Consider the following 16587-nt stretch of genomic DNA (forward strand, 5'->3'; position numbering starts at 1 on the left):
CTGCCACTTTTTAACATTTGAATATTTACTTAACGTTCTTCTGATATCCAACCATTGAAATATGAAAATAAATAATATATATTTGAATTAAGTAAATAAATAAATAAAATTGTACAATGTACGTCTCCAGTGAGTGTCGAACCACTTTTCGTTAACGAACAGGTCTAGTGCACCTTTTACACAAAAAGATTAGAGTTATCTTTCGTATCTTACTTCCTGTTTTTTTTGTAAACATCTAGATTTCTACTATTTCGTCGTCATCATCTTCATCATTTTAACTGGTTCCCACTTTGGGTATAACTCCGCCAGGTCGAAGGTATTATTTGTTGATGTAGTTAAATGATTTAAAATATCGATTGGTCCCTTACAATGTACATTAAGTAAAGTTAAGTTAAGTTTATTTCTGGTTCAGGACTTTTTAAGAGGCTCAAATAACGGTATTATAACGGTAGTCGTTCCGGCCTCTATCAGTTCGGCCCCTATTCGTTCCGGCCCCTAACCGGTCCGTCCGTAGTCGTTCCGGCCCCTTAGTTGTTCCGGGCCATTTATATAAATTGACACACTTTTTTTCTACAAGTTGACTGCCCCTCTTTTTACACATTCTGTACAATATTACTACAAATGTACAGGTACAAATGTAGGTAACAATATATAATACTGATCAGTTTAATAATTAAATACAATAAATAATGGATGCAGGTATGGCGCGGGAAGGATGTCATAATTAAATATTTTTGCCTAGGCAAAAATAAAATATTGCCTAGGCAAAATTATTTCTGCCCAGGCAAAGTTATTTCTGCCTAGGCAAAAATCGAATATTGCTTAGTCAAAAATATTTCAGCCTAGGCAATATTCGATTTCAGCCTAGGCAAAATTTTTTTTTTTTTTTTTTTTCCAACAAATCAATTTTAATCCCCCATCTATTAGAAAGCTGCCGGGGGTGGGGAGCTCCGGGGTCAGCTCTTTGACAATAATGTGTCCTCATACAAGAGGCCTCTCATTCTTAATCATCTCTTTCTTTCTTTCTGTCTTTCTTTCTTTTAAAGTCTTTCTTTCTTCTTTCTTTCTTTCTGTCTTTCTTTCTTTCTTTTTTTCGTTCTTTCTTTCTAATTATCTTTTGTTTTATTTTTAATACAATAATTATAAGGTAACATCAATTAATATAAAAAAAAATCATTTTTGCCTAGGCAAAATTATTTTGCTTAGGCAGAAATATTTTTGCCTAGGCAGAAATCGAATTTTGCCTAGGCAAAATTATTCTTGCTTAGGCAGAAATATTTTTGCTTAGGCAAAAATAATTTTGCCTAGGCAAAAATATTTAATTATGACATCCTTCCCGCGCCATATGCAGGCCTCTATATCCATATCAATATTAGTAATTACAATATTTGCAATATTTTATACTTCTAGTGTAATTGAAATGTCTTCTTCATCTCAATATAGTTAAATTTCCCCCAATGATCATGATTGTCTAGTAAAATTGTAATGTGCTATTGTTTTTAAATACAACAGTGTGGTATTGTAAAATAAATACGATTAATGGAGTTTATATTGCATTGAAATTATTATTAAAGGCAAACAGGAAAAGTTAAAGACCTATCAAATATTACTTTTTCTTATGAACTGGTATAATAGGTAAAGAGTAGCAGAACTGAGTCATTTCAGTCCAATTACAATATTTCAGCAATGTACATGTACACTGGAGCAAAGCTGAAATCGTCATCAATATACGAGTTACAATGACAATTTTAACTTGTACATGTTGAACACCTTTTTGTGTACACTTGTTTCCCTGGTCATTTGTCGGATTAAGGTGACAGTGTGCATACGTACTGTACTAGTACTAGTCATCAAAACATCACATATGAACATTCATAGGATGTGTTACAAAAATCCTTACATATATCAAATACTACACATGTACATTCTACATAAGGGTACATAATACTCATGTTTGTTCATGTATAAGTCATATAATATAGGCCTTCCAAAGTTCATATCACAATATTTATTTTTGGACATATCTAACTTTTAGAAGACTTATTAAGTATATTTTGTTATATTAACTGACTGTAGTATGTAACCTTCAAATTTAGACTAACTTCAGCTTACAACAGATGTTTGATAATTATCTATTTAGACTATACATGTATGTTAAATTTTAATGTCATGATACCACTTTCAGGAGTCTCGTACAAAAACCGATATACCCTGCAGTTGGAGACTAGGGTGTTGCCATGGATAACATCTCTGTTCTTGTAACTGGTGGCAACGGTTTCCTTGGACAACACATTTTAAAACATCTTCACCTGGCTGCTGATGACCTTCACCTTAGTGAGATAAGAGTCCTTGACCTGGTACCATACAAAAACAGATTAGGTACAGTATATGCTTTTCTATATAAATCAGTTATTATATACACATTTGTTTCTAGCCTGTCCTTTTCTGACCCTGGCTGTCAGAAGGGAAATAAAATGTAAGGAGGGGTATGATAGAGGTCAGATCTGAGGATGGTGAGGGGTATGATAGAGGTCAGGTCTGAGGATGGTGAGGGGTATGATAGAGGTCAGATCTGAGGATGGTGAGGGGTAAGATAGAGGTCTGATCTGAGGATGGTGAGGGGTATGATAGAGGTCAGGTCTGAGGATGGTGAGGGGTATGATAGAGGTCAGATCTGAGGATGGTGAGGAGTATGATAGAGGTCAGGTCTGAGGATGGTGAGGGGTATGATAGAGGTCTGATCTGAGGATAGTGAGGGGTATGATAGAGGTCAGATCTGAGGATGGTGAGGGGTATGATAGGGTCTGATCTGAGGATGGTGAGGGGTATGATAGAGGTCTGATCTGAGGATGGTGAGGGGTGTGATAGAGGTCAGATCTGAGGATGGTGAGGGGTATGATAGAGGTCAGGTCTGAGGATGGTGAGGAGTATAATAGAGGTATGATCTGAGGATTGTGAAGGGTATGATAGAGGTCAGATCTGAGGATGGTGAGGGGTATGATAGAGGTCAGATCTGAGGATGGTGAGGGGTATGATAGATATTTGATCTGAGGATGGTGAGGGGTATGATAGATATTTAATCTGAGGATGGTGAGGGGTATGATAGAGGTCAGATTTGAGGATGGTGAGGGGTATGATAGAGGTCAGATCTGAGGATGGTGAGGGGTATGATAAAGGTCAGGTCTGAGGATGGTGAGGGGTATGATATATATTTGATCTGAGGATGGTGAGGGGTAAGATAGAGGTCTGATCTGAGGATGGTGAGGGGTATGATAGAGGTTAGATCTGAGGATGGTGAGGGGTATGATAGAGGTCAGATCTGAGGATGGTGAGGGGTATGATAGAGGTCAGGTCTGAGGATGGTGAGGGGTATGATAGATATTTGATCTGAGGATGGTGAGGGGTATGATAGAGGTCAGATCTGAGGATGGTGAGGGGTATGATAGAGGTTAGATCTGAGGATGGTGAGGGGTATGATAGAGGTCTGATCTGAGGATGGTGAGGGGTATGATAGAGGTCAGATCTGAGGATGGTGAGGGGTATGATAGAGGTCAGATCTGAGGATGGTGAGGGGTATGATAGAGGTCTGATCTGAGGATGGTGAGGGGTATGATAGAGGTCAGATCTGAGGATGGTGAGGGGTGTGATAGAGGTCAGGTCTGAAGATAGTGAGGGGTATGATAGAGGTCTGATCTGAGGATGTTGAGGGGTATGATAGAGGTCAGATCTGAGGATGGTGAGGGGTATGATAGAGGTCAGATCTGAGGATGGTGAGGGGTATGATAGAGGTCTGATCTGAGGATAGTGAGGGTCAAGATAGAGGTCAGATCTGAGGATGGTGAGGGGTATGATAGAGGTCAGGTCTGAGGATGGTGAGGGGTGTGATACTGGTCAGATCTGAGGATGGTGCAGGGTATGATAGAGGTCAGATCTGAGGATAGTGAGGGGTATGATAGAGGTCTGATCTGAGGATGGTGAAGGGTATTATAGAGGTCAGGTCTGAGGATGGTGAGGGGTAAGATAGAGGTCTGATCTGAGGATAGTGAGGGGTATAATAGAGGTCTGATCTGAGGATAGTGAGGGGTAAGATAGAGGTCTGACCGGAGGATGGTGAGGGGTATGATAGAGGTCTGATCTGAGGATGGTGAAGGGTATGATAGAAGTCAGATCTGAGGATGGTGAGGGGTATGATAGAGGTCAGGTCTGAGGATAGTGAGGGGTAAGATAGAGGTCAGATCTGAGGATAGTGAGGGGTAAGATAGAGGTCAGATCTGAGGATGGTGAGGGGAATGATAGAGGTCTGATCTGAGGATGGTGAGGGGTATGATAGAGGTCAGGTTTGAGGATGGTGAGGGGTATGATAGAGGACAGGTCTGAGGATAGTGAGGGGTAAGATAGAGGTCAGATCTGAGGATAGTGATGGGTAAGATAGAGGTCAGGTCTGAGGATGGTGAGGGGTATGATAGAGGTCTGATCTGAGGATGGTGAGGGATATGATAGAGGTCTGATCTGAGGATGGTGAGGGGTATGATAGAGGTCTGATCTGAGGATGGTGAGGGGTATGATAGAGGTCTGATCTGAGGATGGTGAGGGGTATGATAGAGGTCAGATCTGAGGATGGTGAGGGGTATTATAGAGGTCTGATCTGAGGATGGTGAGGGGTATGATAGAGGTCTGATCTGAGGATGGTGAGGGGTATGATAGAGGTCAGATCTGAGGATGGTGAGGGGTATGATAGAAGTCAGATCTGAGGATGGTGAGGAGTATAATAGAAGTCAGATTTGAGGATGGTGAGGGGTATAATAGAAGTCAGATTTGAGGATGGTGAGGAGTATAATAGAGGTCTGATCTGAGGATGGTGAGGGGTAAGATAGAGGTCTGACCTGAGGATGGTGAGGGGTATGATAGAGGTCAGGTCTAAGGATGGTGAGGGGTATGATAGAGGTCAGATCTGAGGATGGTGAGGGGTATGATAGAGGTCTGATCTGAGGATGGTGAGGGGTAAGATAGAGGTCTGACCTGAGGATGGTGAGGGGTATGATAGAGGTCAGGTCTAAGGATGGTGAGGGGTATGATAGAGGTCAGGTCTGAGGATGGTGAGGGGTATGATAGAGGTCTGATCTGAGGATGGTGAGGGGTATGATAGAAGTCAGATTTGAGGATGGTGAGGGGTATGATAGAGGTCAGATCTGAGGATGGTGAGGGGTATGATAGAGGTCAGATCTGAGGATGGTGAGGGGTAAGATAGAAGTCAGGTCTGAGGATGGTGAGGGGTATCATAGAGTCCTGATCTGAGGATAGTGAGGGGTATGATAGAGGTCTGATCTGAGGATGGTGAGGGGTATGATAGAGGTTTGATCTGAGGATGGTGAGGGGTAAGATAGAGGTCAGATCTGAGGATGGTGAGGGGTATGATAGAGGTTAGGTCCGAGGATGGTGAGGGGTATAATAGAGGTCAGATCTGAGGATGGTGAGAGGTATGATAGAGGTCAGGTCTGAGGATGGTGAGGGGTATGATTGAGGTCTGATCTGAGGATGGTGAGGGGTATGATAGAGGTCAGGTCTGAGGATGGTGAGGGGTATGATAGAGGTTAGGTCCGAGGATGGTGAGGGGTATAATAGAGGTCAGATCTGAGGATGGTGAGAGGTATGATAGAGGTCAGGTCTGAGGATGGTGAGGGGTATGATTGAGGTCTGATCTGAGGATGGTGAGGGGTATGATAGAGGTTAGATCTGAGGATGGTGAGGGGTATGATAGAGGTCAGATCTGAGGATGGTGAGGGGTATGATAGAGGTCAGGTCTGAGGATGGGGGAGGGGTATGATAGATATTTTATCTGAGGATGGTGAGGGGTATGAAGAGGTTTAGGTCTGAGGATAGTGAGGGGTAAGATAGAGGTCAGATCTGAGGATAGTGAGGGGTAAGATAGAGGTCAGATCTGAGGATGGTGAGGGGAATGATAGAGGTCTGATCTGAGGATGGTGAGGGGTATGATAGAGGTCAGGTTTGAGGATGGTGAGGGGTATGATAGAGGACAGGTCTGAGGATAGTGAGGGGTAAGATAGAGGTCAGATCTGAGGATAGTGATGGGTAAGATAGAGGTCAGGTCTGAGGATGGTGAGGGGTATGATAGAGGTCTGATCTGAGGATGGTGAGGGGTATGATAGAGGTCTGATCTGAGGATGGTGAGGGGTATGATAGAGGTCTGATCTGAGGATGGTGAGGGGTATGATAGAGGTCTGATCTGAGGATGGTGAGGGGTATGATAGAGGTCAGATCTGAGGATGGTGAGGGGTATTATAGAGGTCTGATCTGAGGATGGTGAGGGGTATGATAGAGGTCTGATCTGAGGATGGTGAGGGGTATGACAGAGGTCAGATCTGAGGATGGTGAGGGGTATGATAGAAGTCAGATCTGAGGATGGTGAGGAGTATAATAGAAGTCAGATTTGAGGATGGTGAGGGGTATAATAGAAGTCAGATTTGAGGATGGTGAGGGGTATAATAGAAGTCAGATTTGAGGATGGTGAGGAGTATAATAGAGGTCTGATCTGAGGATGGTGAGGGGTAAGATAGAGGTCTGACCTGAGGATGGTGAGGGGTATGATAGAGGTCAGGTCTAAGGATGGTGAGGGGTATGATAGAGGTCAGATCTGAGGATGGTGAGGGGTATGATAGAGGTCTGATCTGAGGATGGTGAGGGGTAAGATAGAGGTCTGACCTGAGGATGGTGAGGGGTATGATAGAGGTCAGGTCTAAGGATGGTGAGGGGTATGATTGAGGTCTGATCTGAGGATGGTGAGGGGTATGATAGAGGTCAGATCTGAGGATGGTGAGGGGTAAGATAGAAGTCAGGTCTGAGGATGGTGAGGGGTATCATAGAGTCCTGATCTGAGGATAGTGAGGGGTATGATAGAGGTCTGATCTGAGGATGGTGAGGGGTATGATAGAGGTTTGATCTGAGGATGGTGAGGGGTAAGATAGAGGTCAGATCTGAGGATGGTGAGGGGTATGATAGAGGTTAGGTCCGAGGATGGTGAGGGGTATAATAGAGGTCAGATCTGAGGATGGTGAGAGGTATGATAGAGGTCAGGTCTGAGGATGGTGAGGGGTATGATTGAGGTCTGATCTGAGGATGGTGAGGGGTATGATAGAGGTCAGGTCTGAGGATGGTGAGGGGTATGATAGAGGTTAGGTCCGAGGATGGTGAGGGGTATAATAGAGGTCAGATCTGAGGATGGTGAGAGGTATGATAGAGGTCAGGTCTGAGGATGGTGAGGGGTATGATTGAGGTCTGATCTGAGGATGGTGAGGGGTATGATAGAGGTCAGGTCTGAGGATGGTGAGGGGTATAATAGAGGTCTGATCTGAGCATGGTGAGGGGTATGATAGAGGTCTGAACTGAGGATGGTGAGGGGTAAGATAGAGGTCAGGTCTGAGGATGGCGAGGGGTATAATAGAGGTCAGATCTGAGGATGGTGAGAGGTATGATAGAGGTCAGATCTGAGGATGGTGAGGGGTATGATAGAGGTCAGATTTGAGGATGTTGAGGGGTATAATAGAGGTTAGGTCTGAGGATGGTGAGGGGTGTGATAGAGGTCAGATTTGAGGATGTTGAGGGGTATAATAGAGGCCTGATCTGAGAATGGTGAGGGGTATGATAGAGGTCAGGTCTGAGGATGGTGAGGGGTATGATAGAGGTCAGGTCTGAGGATGGTGAAGGGTATTATAGAGGTCTGATCTGAGGATGGTGAGGGGTATGATAGAGGTCTGATCTGAGGATGGTGAGGGGTATGATAGAGGTCTGATCTGAGGATAGTTAGGGGTATGATAGAGGTCAGATCTGAAAGAATGGAAGGATATTTTGTTATTAACAAATACTGAAGGATTGTATTTCCTTTAAAAAACACAAATAAAACTTAGTAATGCTTATATGAAACTCAATTTTAAAAATCTTGAAGGCAACAACCTGATAGTGTACGTAGCATAGCATAGTGCAATCAACCATTGGTATCCAACGATGGAGAGAATGATGGTAAATATTTTTTTTCATGATATGTACTGTCAGAATGGTGTGTGCAGAATTATCAGTTAATGAATGATAAGGCCTAGAAAAAAAATGTTGTGTTTCCCCTTTCCCGACCGACCCTAATTTTAGGCCACCGACCCTAATTTTTTTTTGTTTGAAATACTGAAAATCCGGAAATTTTCGTAAATTTAGCCCGTTTTCCGTTTTATTATTATACACACCCAAGTCTTATAAACGCTTGTATATGACGGGCACTGGTTTTAAAGCGTATTGATGACCTCGATGTTCAAAAAACATGGCGGCTTTTTGCACGCCGTCGTCTGTTTTGGCACTGACGATAAAAAAATGTAAACACATGGACGAAAAGCGAATTATGACATCACTGCCGCATACAACGCTATGTGGAGATATATTTTATAGATATCACGAAAAAATTGTAAAAGGTGATTGTGTTATATTGGGGAGGGAGGTTGGACAGTCGACTACCTTTGAGGTTGGACCAGGGCTGTCTGTTGGCGACGGTCTTCATGGCAAAGCATTGGTTAGAATGACCCTCACCTGCGCTAATCCCATCGAAGTACCATTTTACAGTGCATCTCTTGGACGACTTGATTTGTGCTACTATTGTGGTGGTTGTGATGGGGAGGTTGATCAGGAATTAAAGAAACAATATAAAACTGTTCTGCCCGTGTGTCTAGAATGTCTCGAACATGAACAGCCTCCATGTTATCGTCCATACGGAAAAAAATCGAAGAGTGGAAACTCTCAATAAACTGTGTTTATAATGACATGGTTTTACTGTTCTGACTATTAATATGATGCTCCTATTTGAGATTATCTGAAAAGAGATAACAAGCACTGCAAATAAAGTTTGATATACTTTTAATATCATTTTCATCTCCCAATACATTGCATTTCAAAATGAAGTTAGGTAGAAGAATGATCAAACACTCAAATATAATGATATTGAAATGATATATACAGCATATATAAATATTCAAATATGAACATTTGATTATTTATTTAAAAAAAAAAAGATAAAAAAAAAAAAAAAAAAATCCCTACCTACCTACCCTAATTTTTTGAGAGACGAAAGGGGAAACACAACATTTTTTTTCCTTGGCCTAACATAAATTGAAAAAAAAATGATTTCTCTAACAATCTGTATTTGTAGATTACAAGCCAACTCGTCCAGTTAAGGTGTATGAAGGGAATCTGTTAGACGAGGAAGAGGTACGAAGGGCCTGTAAAGGTGTAGAAGCTGTTCTCCACATAGCATCATATATAGATACAAAACTCTTCCCAAACACAGCTAAACTAGATCAGGTTAATGTTACAGGTAAGTCTTACAAACTTTAAAAAGGCAGAAAGTTTGACAAATCTGTCTGACAGGAATGACTCAAAGTTTCACATATCTGACAGGATTGACTCAAAGTTTCACATATCTGACAGGATTGACTCAAAGTTTCACATATCTGACAGGATTGACTCAAAGTTTCACATATGTGCTGGACAGGATTTACTCAAAGTCTCACATGTCTATATCTGACAGGTATGGAACAATGTTTCACATGACTGTCTGACAGGAATGGGACAAAATTTCACATGACTGTCTGACAGGAACGGGACAAATGTTCCGGTGTAATCTAACAAGAATAACCCAAACGTTTATTGGTAGACCTTATAAGTTAACCACCAAATCACTTATCAGGATTTGGTGTGTGGAAGGCAGTTTTTGACCCATACTCATATCAGATTGTAGAGACATGACAAAGAGATTTAGCAATAAGTAAACATGCCAGCATCCGATTGGTTCCAGGTACCCAGTCCCTGATAGACATCAGTAAGGAGGAGGGCGTGTCTTATTTCATCTACTGTTCCAGTGTATCCTGTGTACAGGGGTATACGGAGGTCCTCGGAGGGACAGAGAGTACCCTTACACTCCTTCCAGAAGACAAGCTCCTGTTTCGATGTTATGGAAGTAGTAAACAGAAGGCAATGAAAATCGTCCTGGACTCAAATGGAGACAAGTTACAACATGGTTTGTATTGTGAAATTACTGTTCTGTGAAAATACTGTGTACTTAAAACAGGCATTGTAAGCCTGACAGAGAAAAGGTCAGTCAAGGCCTGTTGTTCACACCTACATAATGTAAGCTATCAGGATTTTTCTATTTATTTCAAATGACAGAGAAAGTCAAGTTTCTAGTTTCATTTTATTGCTGAATAGGTGGCCCACAAGTCCTACCACAATATTTGGAAATGGCATTACCTTGAAAATAACTTATTAACTTGGTATAAAATATGCAAATGAAAGACATTGTTGAATACTAACTCCTCTATGCTGTAGTAACATTATAAATGTTGAAGAGATATGTTAAAGACGGAGAAGGGTGACAATATCTATATGACATGACTACCCTTGCTACTAAAGCAATTAGTATCAGTATTCGGCTACTACAGCGATTGATTGATTGATTGATTGATGGGGCTGAACAAGCTTGGTCCGGTTATAACCGTGCCTAGCTAGGACACCACTACTACAGCGATTGATTGATTGATTGATTGATGGGGCTGAACAAGTTTGGTCCGGTTATAACCGTGTCTAGCTAGGACACCACTACTACAGCGATTGATTGATTGATTGATTGATTGATGGGGCTGAACAAGCTTGGTCCGGTTATAACCGTGCCTAGCTAGGACACCACTACTACAGCGATTGATTGATTGATTGATTGATTGATGGGGCTGAACAAGCTTGGTCCAGTTATAACCGTGCCTAGCTAGGACACCACTACTACAGCGATTGATTGATTGATTGATTGATGGGGCTGAACAAGCTTGGTCCGGTTATAACCGTGCCTAGCTAGGACACCACTACTACAGCGATTGATTGATTGATTGATTGATGGGGCTGAACAAGCTTGGTCAGGTTATAACCGTGCCTAGCTAGGACACCACTACTACAGCGTATGTACTAACTATGGTAATAGGTGGCCTAGACCTGATAGCAAAAAACATATTCATGCAAATAGGTAACTGTAGTAATGTCCTAGTAACCGTGGTTATGTCCTAGTAATCTTGGTAATATCCAAATAACCATGGTTATCTCCCAGTAATGGCGGTTATATCGCAGTAACCGAGGAAATGCCCCAGTAACCATGGTTATGTCCCATTTATTGTGGTAATGTCCCAGTAATCAACCGTGGTTATGCACCGTTTATTGTGGTTATGTTTCAGTAACCATGGTTATATCTTGTAGTTATTGTGCTAATGTACCAAATCACCATGGCTATATCCAATTTATTGTTGTAATGACTCCTAGTAAGTTTGATTATGTTCTAGTATGATGTCCCAGTAACCATGGTTATGTCATAGCGACCATGTTCAGTGTTGTTTGTGTATTTGTAGGAGATGATATGAGGACCATGATACTCGTGCCTACTACCATGTATGGAGAACTCGATCAGGGTTGTTTTACATTGTCTCTGAAGGTAGCTTACAAAAACAAAGGCTGCATGCCCAAGTCTGGTTCTGATACAACGCTCTGCCAGTTTGGTTATGTTGGGAATATTGCCTGGGGATTCGTCTGTGGACTGAAGACCCTGATCAGACAGCCAGACCTTGTGGCTGGCCAACAATTTCTTCTTTCTGATGACACGCCCATTGGATCATTGCATAAACTGCAACAGCAGTTCCTTGAATGTCGTGGAATGAAGTACACTACCTACAAAATACCCGATCTAGTGATGTACTTTATGGCTGCCATCATCACTATACTCGGATACATACTCTACCCCATCTATACACTGGATTCTAACTTTACTTATTCCGGTTTTCATTTCATACAAACATCATTTTATATTAAGTACCAGAAGGCGAAGGATTTCCTATCATACACACCTCTGTACAGTGCTGAAGAATCCCTACAGGCTGCCAAACAGTACTATTCCACAATGGACCTCGGCTAGCGGTATTAAAGGGACACAACTCTGCTCTACTTCCCATGTTAAAGGGGTTATATATGCTTGTAATATAAGTGCCATTATTCTTCAGCATTATTCTGTTTTAACCTTCTTAAAGGGTAATAACTCTGTTATACTGGGCTACACCTTGTAGCCCTGTACATATGCCCCATATATTAAAAAAACTAAATTTATCATACAGAAAACTGATATTCATTTGAGCATAATAATTTTTGAACTGTTCGCTATGTACAATTTGATCTGAGGAACTTAAATATACATGATTTTTGTTTTATTATTTTCAATTTTTTTTAAATTTATGATATTTTGCCTTTTATTAATGATACTCTGAATTTGTAGTTTGAGGTTTGTTTGGTTTAAATACTATATATTATATAAATGTTGTATTGTTTAATCATATAATTTTAATAAACCAAAGATTTCTGAAGTTGTACATTAGTAATAATACTCATAAATGTCAAGATTATACTTTTCTTTATTGATACTTAGGTAACAATATACTTGTAATTATCAAATACACCATATTATATAGGTTATTATATATACTCTGCTTTTACTGAATTGAACAAGAATATGTAGATATGAATATATTTTGTATAATATATATAATTTTTTGGAGGTTTGTAGACATAATACTCCTATATACAACATTGAATACTGTACACAGAAGGAGCAGTAATATTTTTGTTGTAGTGAAGCTGGTTTTGACAATTTTCTTTTTCTTTTTTTGTTGTTTATAGGTCCAGTAGCATTAAAACTGAGAGAGGAGGCTAAATGTAATTTCATTTTACATATATAGAGTGTAATATTTACAGTATACATAAAATTGCATGAACAAATATATTACAAACAATAACATTGTACATAATTATTGAAAAAAATTATTATAATTTGTATATATGTAACAACAGCATGATATTAATGTTGTAGTAAAATTTTGTCATTAAATATATGAACAAGTTCATTGAGATTTAATTGGATGTCTAATAAACACAATATAGTTTAATATTTTTAATTGTATTCTCAATTCAAGTCTCAACATATACAGTACCTTATATTATTTGCATATTTGCCAGTGAAATATAGAAATTTAACAAACTGATAAAACTTATATTTTGAAAATGTATTTTTTTTAATTAATTTGCAGTAAAAATATTGGGTTTTCGTTTTTGACCAATTAGAGCAAACCTTTGTATTCACCTCATTGAAACTTGCCAACTTTCGAATCTAAGCGAAGATAGTTTTTGACAATGTACCCACTTGATGCTAGGTTTAATGCACAGGTTCTCCCTTAACAGATAACAGCAGGAAACGCTTAAATTGTGTTGATCAGTTATTGACCTTTCAAAATGGTGCTGTCAAGTTGACGTGGAGTAACGTAATGTCACAAAGAGACGATGTCATGTATTATATCATATTATTATGTTATTAATTGCTGCATTTTTTTAGACTACTAATTTTTCTATGTTTTTAATATTTTTTTTTTTATCATAAAAATGCAATATAAAGAAAATTGATTGTTTTACCGTTGAATATCAGAATGTTCTGTCATAGTTGTGAAATATTATATTCATCCGGAAACCATTTAATATCCTCTTTATACATTCAGTATTTTAATTACAATTCTGGCACTATTATATTCCTGACAGATTAAGCTATAAGGATACGTAGCTTAATCTAATATCATATGTAGGTTTATATATACATTGTACATTCTAACATATTTGGTATTATTTCTAGTTAGAAAAATTATCTTGTGTGTTTTATAATGATTGGTGTCATTTTAATCTCAAAACATTGAGAAATTAAATTCTTGTACAGGAATCATTTTATTTAAAACCTGTTTAAGCTGGTGATCAATGATTCTGTGTTTGAATTGATGTGTTCTGATCATACGAAATGTACATTATGTAACTTTTACGTTTACCTTCAGTACAATGTATACTGGTAAATAGCTGTCACAGTTAAACTGAGACAGCAGTATGGTACAACAATTGTAGAATTTTTAAAATAATCATACTCTTTAAGTTGAGTCTGATTTTTGACATAATAAATTTTCTTTAAAATGATTTATATTTGAAAGGTCATCTTATTGGAATTAGAAGGCTGTGTTATATCTTGTAATTAAGGTGTACTCATTGTATGATCAGTGTTATATAATACATAATATTACACTTTGTACGAGGAGGCCACAATACCTCAGTCTGTAAGAGGGCTGGCCATGTAACCTCAGGTGAGAGAGGAGCGACAGCTTAGTAGGTTTGAGAGCCGGTAATGTTACCTCAGGTGAGAGAGGGGCGACAGCTTAGTAGGTTTGAGAGCCGGTAATGTTACCTCAGGTGAGAGAGGAGCGACAGCTTAGGAGGTTTGAGAGCCGGTAATGTTACCTCAGGTGAGAGAGGGGCGACAGCTTAGTAGGTTTGAGAGCCGGTAATGTTACCTCAGGTGAGAGAGGGGCGACAGCTTAGTAGGTTTGAGAGCCAGTAATGTTACCTCAGGTGAGAGAGGGGCGACAGCTTAGTAGGTTTGAGAGCCGGTAATGTTACCTCAGGTGAGAGAGGGGCGACAGCTTAGTATGTTTGAGAGCCGGTAATGTTACCTCAGGTGAGAGAGGAGCGACAGCTTAGTAGGTTTGAGAGCCGGTAATGTTACCTCAGGTGAGAGAGGGGCGACAGCTTAGTAGGTTTGAGAGCCGGTAATGTTACCTCAGGTGAGAGAGGGGCGACAGCTTAGTAGGTTTGAGAGCCGGTAATGTTACCTTAGGTGAGAGAGGGGCGACAGCTTAGTAGGTTTGAGAGCCGGTAATGTTACCTAAAGTGAGAGAGGAGCGACAGCTTAGTAGGTTTGAGAGCCGGTAATGTTACTTCAGGTGAAGGTCTGAGGTGCATGGTTCAACAGACCCTTCCTGTGTCGGTTTGTGTTTCTCAGGAACCTGAGTCCTTGGGCAAGACACTTTACCCTATTTGCTCTGGATGGCATGCAATGGTTCTCCAGTATGTTGTTCAGTGAGGTAGCCACCAACTACTACAAGGAGACCCTGCCTCAAAATGACCTTGACTGTTCATGGAACGATAAACCCAGCAAACAATCAAACCAATGTGATCATACTGCGATTTATAGACTTTGTGCAATGATCAGTATTATATATATACATAGGCTTTGTGCAATGATCAGTATTTATAGAACGTTAACTCGAGACTTGTTTTTTGATTCACGTTTAATTAAGGAAACCTTAACCGTTGCAATTTCAGTCATTGCAATTCAGTCAGGGACGTAATCTTCATTGACAAAACTGTTCCGGCGTATACAACTGTACATGTATGATACATTGTAGAGTTTTATAGTCTCAAGCTGAACTGTTCCATTCATAAACACGATAGAGACAATATCTTGTCTGCTTTCCAAAAAAATGATAATCGCAAACAAAAGAGTTCTGAAAGGAAGACATGTATAAACTAGTATTATGGTGACCTTCAGCTAGAACAGCTTTTCGAGCTATAGGTAGTGATCAGTATTAACTATACTCTTGAACTGGTTATCAGTGTTATTTATACTCTTGTACTAGTGATAGTGTTGTTTATACACTTGTACTTAGTGATCACTGTTATCTATACTCTTGTATTGTGATCAACATTATTTATACTCTTGTACTGGTGATCGGGGGCCGCGGTGGCCGAGTGGTTAAGGTGTACCGACACTTTATCACTAGCCCTCCACCACTGGGTTGCGAATTCGAAACCTATGTGGGGCAGTTGCCAGGTACTGACTGTAGGCGGGTGGTGTTTCTCCGGGTACTCCGGCTTTCCTCCACCTCCAAAACCTGGCACGTCCTTAAATGACCCTGACTGTTCGTAGGACGTTAAACAAAAACAAACCAAATGGTGATCAGTTTTGTTTATACTCTAGCTTGTACTTATTTTAGATATCAGTGTTATCTATACTCTTGTACTAGTGATCAGTGTTATCTATACTCTTGTAATATTGATCTGTGTTATCTATACTCTTGTAATAGTGATCAGTGTTATCTATACTCTTGTACTAGTGATCAGTGTTATCTATACTCTTAGTGTACTAATGATCAGTGTTATCTATACTCTTGTAATAGTGATCAGTGTTATTTATACTCTTGTATTAGTAATCATTGTTATCTATACTCTTGTACTAATGATCAGTGTTATCTATACTCTTGTAATAGTGATCAGTGTTATCTATACTCTTGTAATAGTGATCAGTGTTATCTATACTCTTGTAATAGTGATCAGTGTTATCTATACTATTGTAATAGTGATCAGTGTAATCTATACTATTGTAATAGTGATCAGTGTTATCTATACTCTTGTAATAGTGATCAGTGTTATCGATACTCTTGTACTAATGATATCAGTATTATCTATACTCTTGTACTAGTGATCCGTTTATACAGTATATTGAACTGGTAATAATTTAAGTGTTGTTTATACTCTTGGACTTAATGATCAACATTGCTAATACTCTAGTGCTGGTGATCTATGTATAGTCATATTTATCAGCAAATAAGCCCCCTTCTTCATTTTTGCCAAATCATCAATTTCAGA

At 39.7% G+C, this 16587-nt stretch overlaps 1 protein-coding gene across 1 annotated transcript; it reads left to right on the forward strand.

The window, feature by feature from the left end:
- Positions 1–219: 219 nt before the first annotated feature.
- LOC117333062 (3 beta-hydroxysteroid dehydrogenase/Delta 5-->4-isomerase type 4-like) lies at positions 220–14083 on the forward strand. Its single transcript, XM_033892185.1, has 5 exons — positions 220–316; positions 2186–2379; positions 9203–9367; positions 9848–10069; positions 11439–14083. Exons 2-5 carry the CDS (start codon positions 2238–2240, stop codon positions 11996–11998), a joined length of 1089 nt encoding a protein of 362 aa, XP_033748076.1. The 5' UTR covers positions 220–316; positions 2186–2237; the 3' UTR covers positions 11999–14083.
- The last annotated feature ends 2504 nt before the right edge of the window (positions 14084–16587 follow it).

The sequence above is a fragment of the Pecten maximus genome, chromosome 8 (genome assembly GCF_902652985.1).
Source record: "Pecten maximus chromosome 8, xPecMax1.1, whole genome shotgun sequence".
Taxonomy (NCBI): Eukaryota; Metazoa; Mollusca; class Bivalvia; order Pectinida; family Pectinidae; genus Pecten; species Pecten maximus.

Bases quoted from the DNA above. Each gene is read 5' to 3' on its own strand.
- LOC117333062 (XM_033892185.1), top strand. From the start codon at position 2,238: ATGGATAACATCTCTGTTCTTGTAACTGGTGGCAACGGTTTCCTTGGA. The intron at 2,380-9,202 runs GTACAGTATATG...CTGTATTTGTAG, and splicing joins ACCATACAAAAACAGATTAG to ATTACAAGCCAACTCGTCCA. The intron at 9,368-9,847 runs GTAAGTCTTACA...GATTGGTTCCAG, and splicing joins AGATCAGGTTAATGTTACAG to GTACCCAGTCCCTGATAGAC.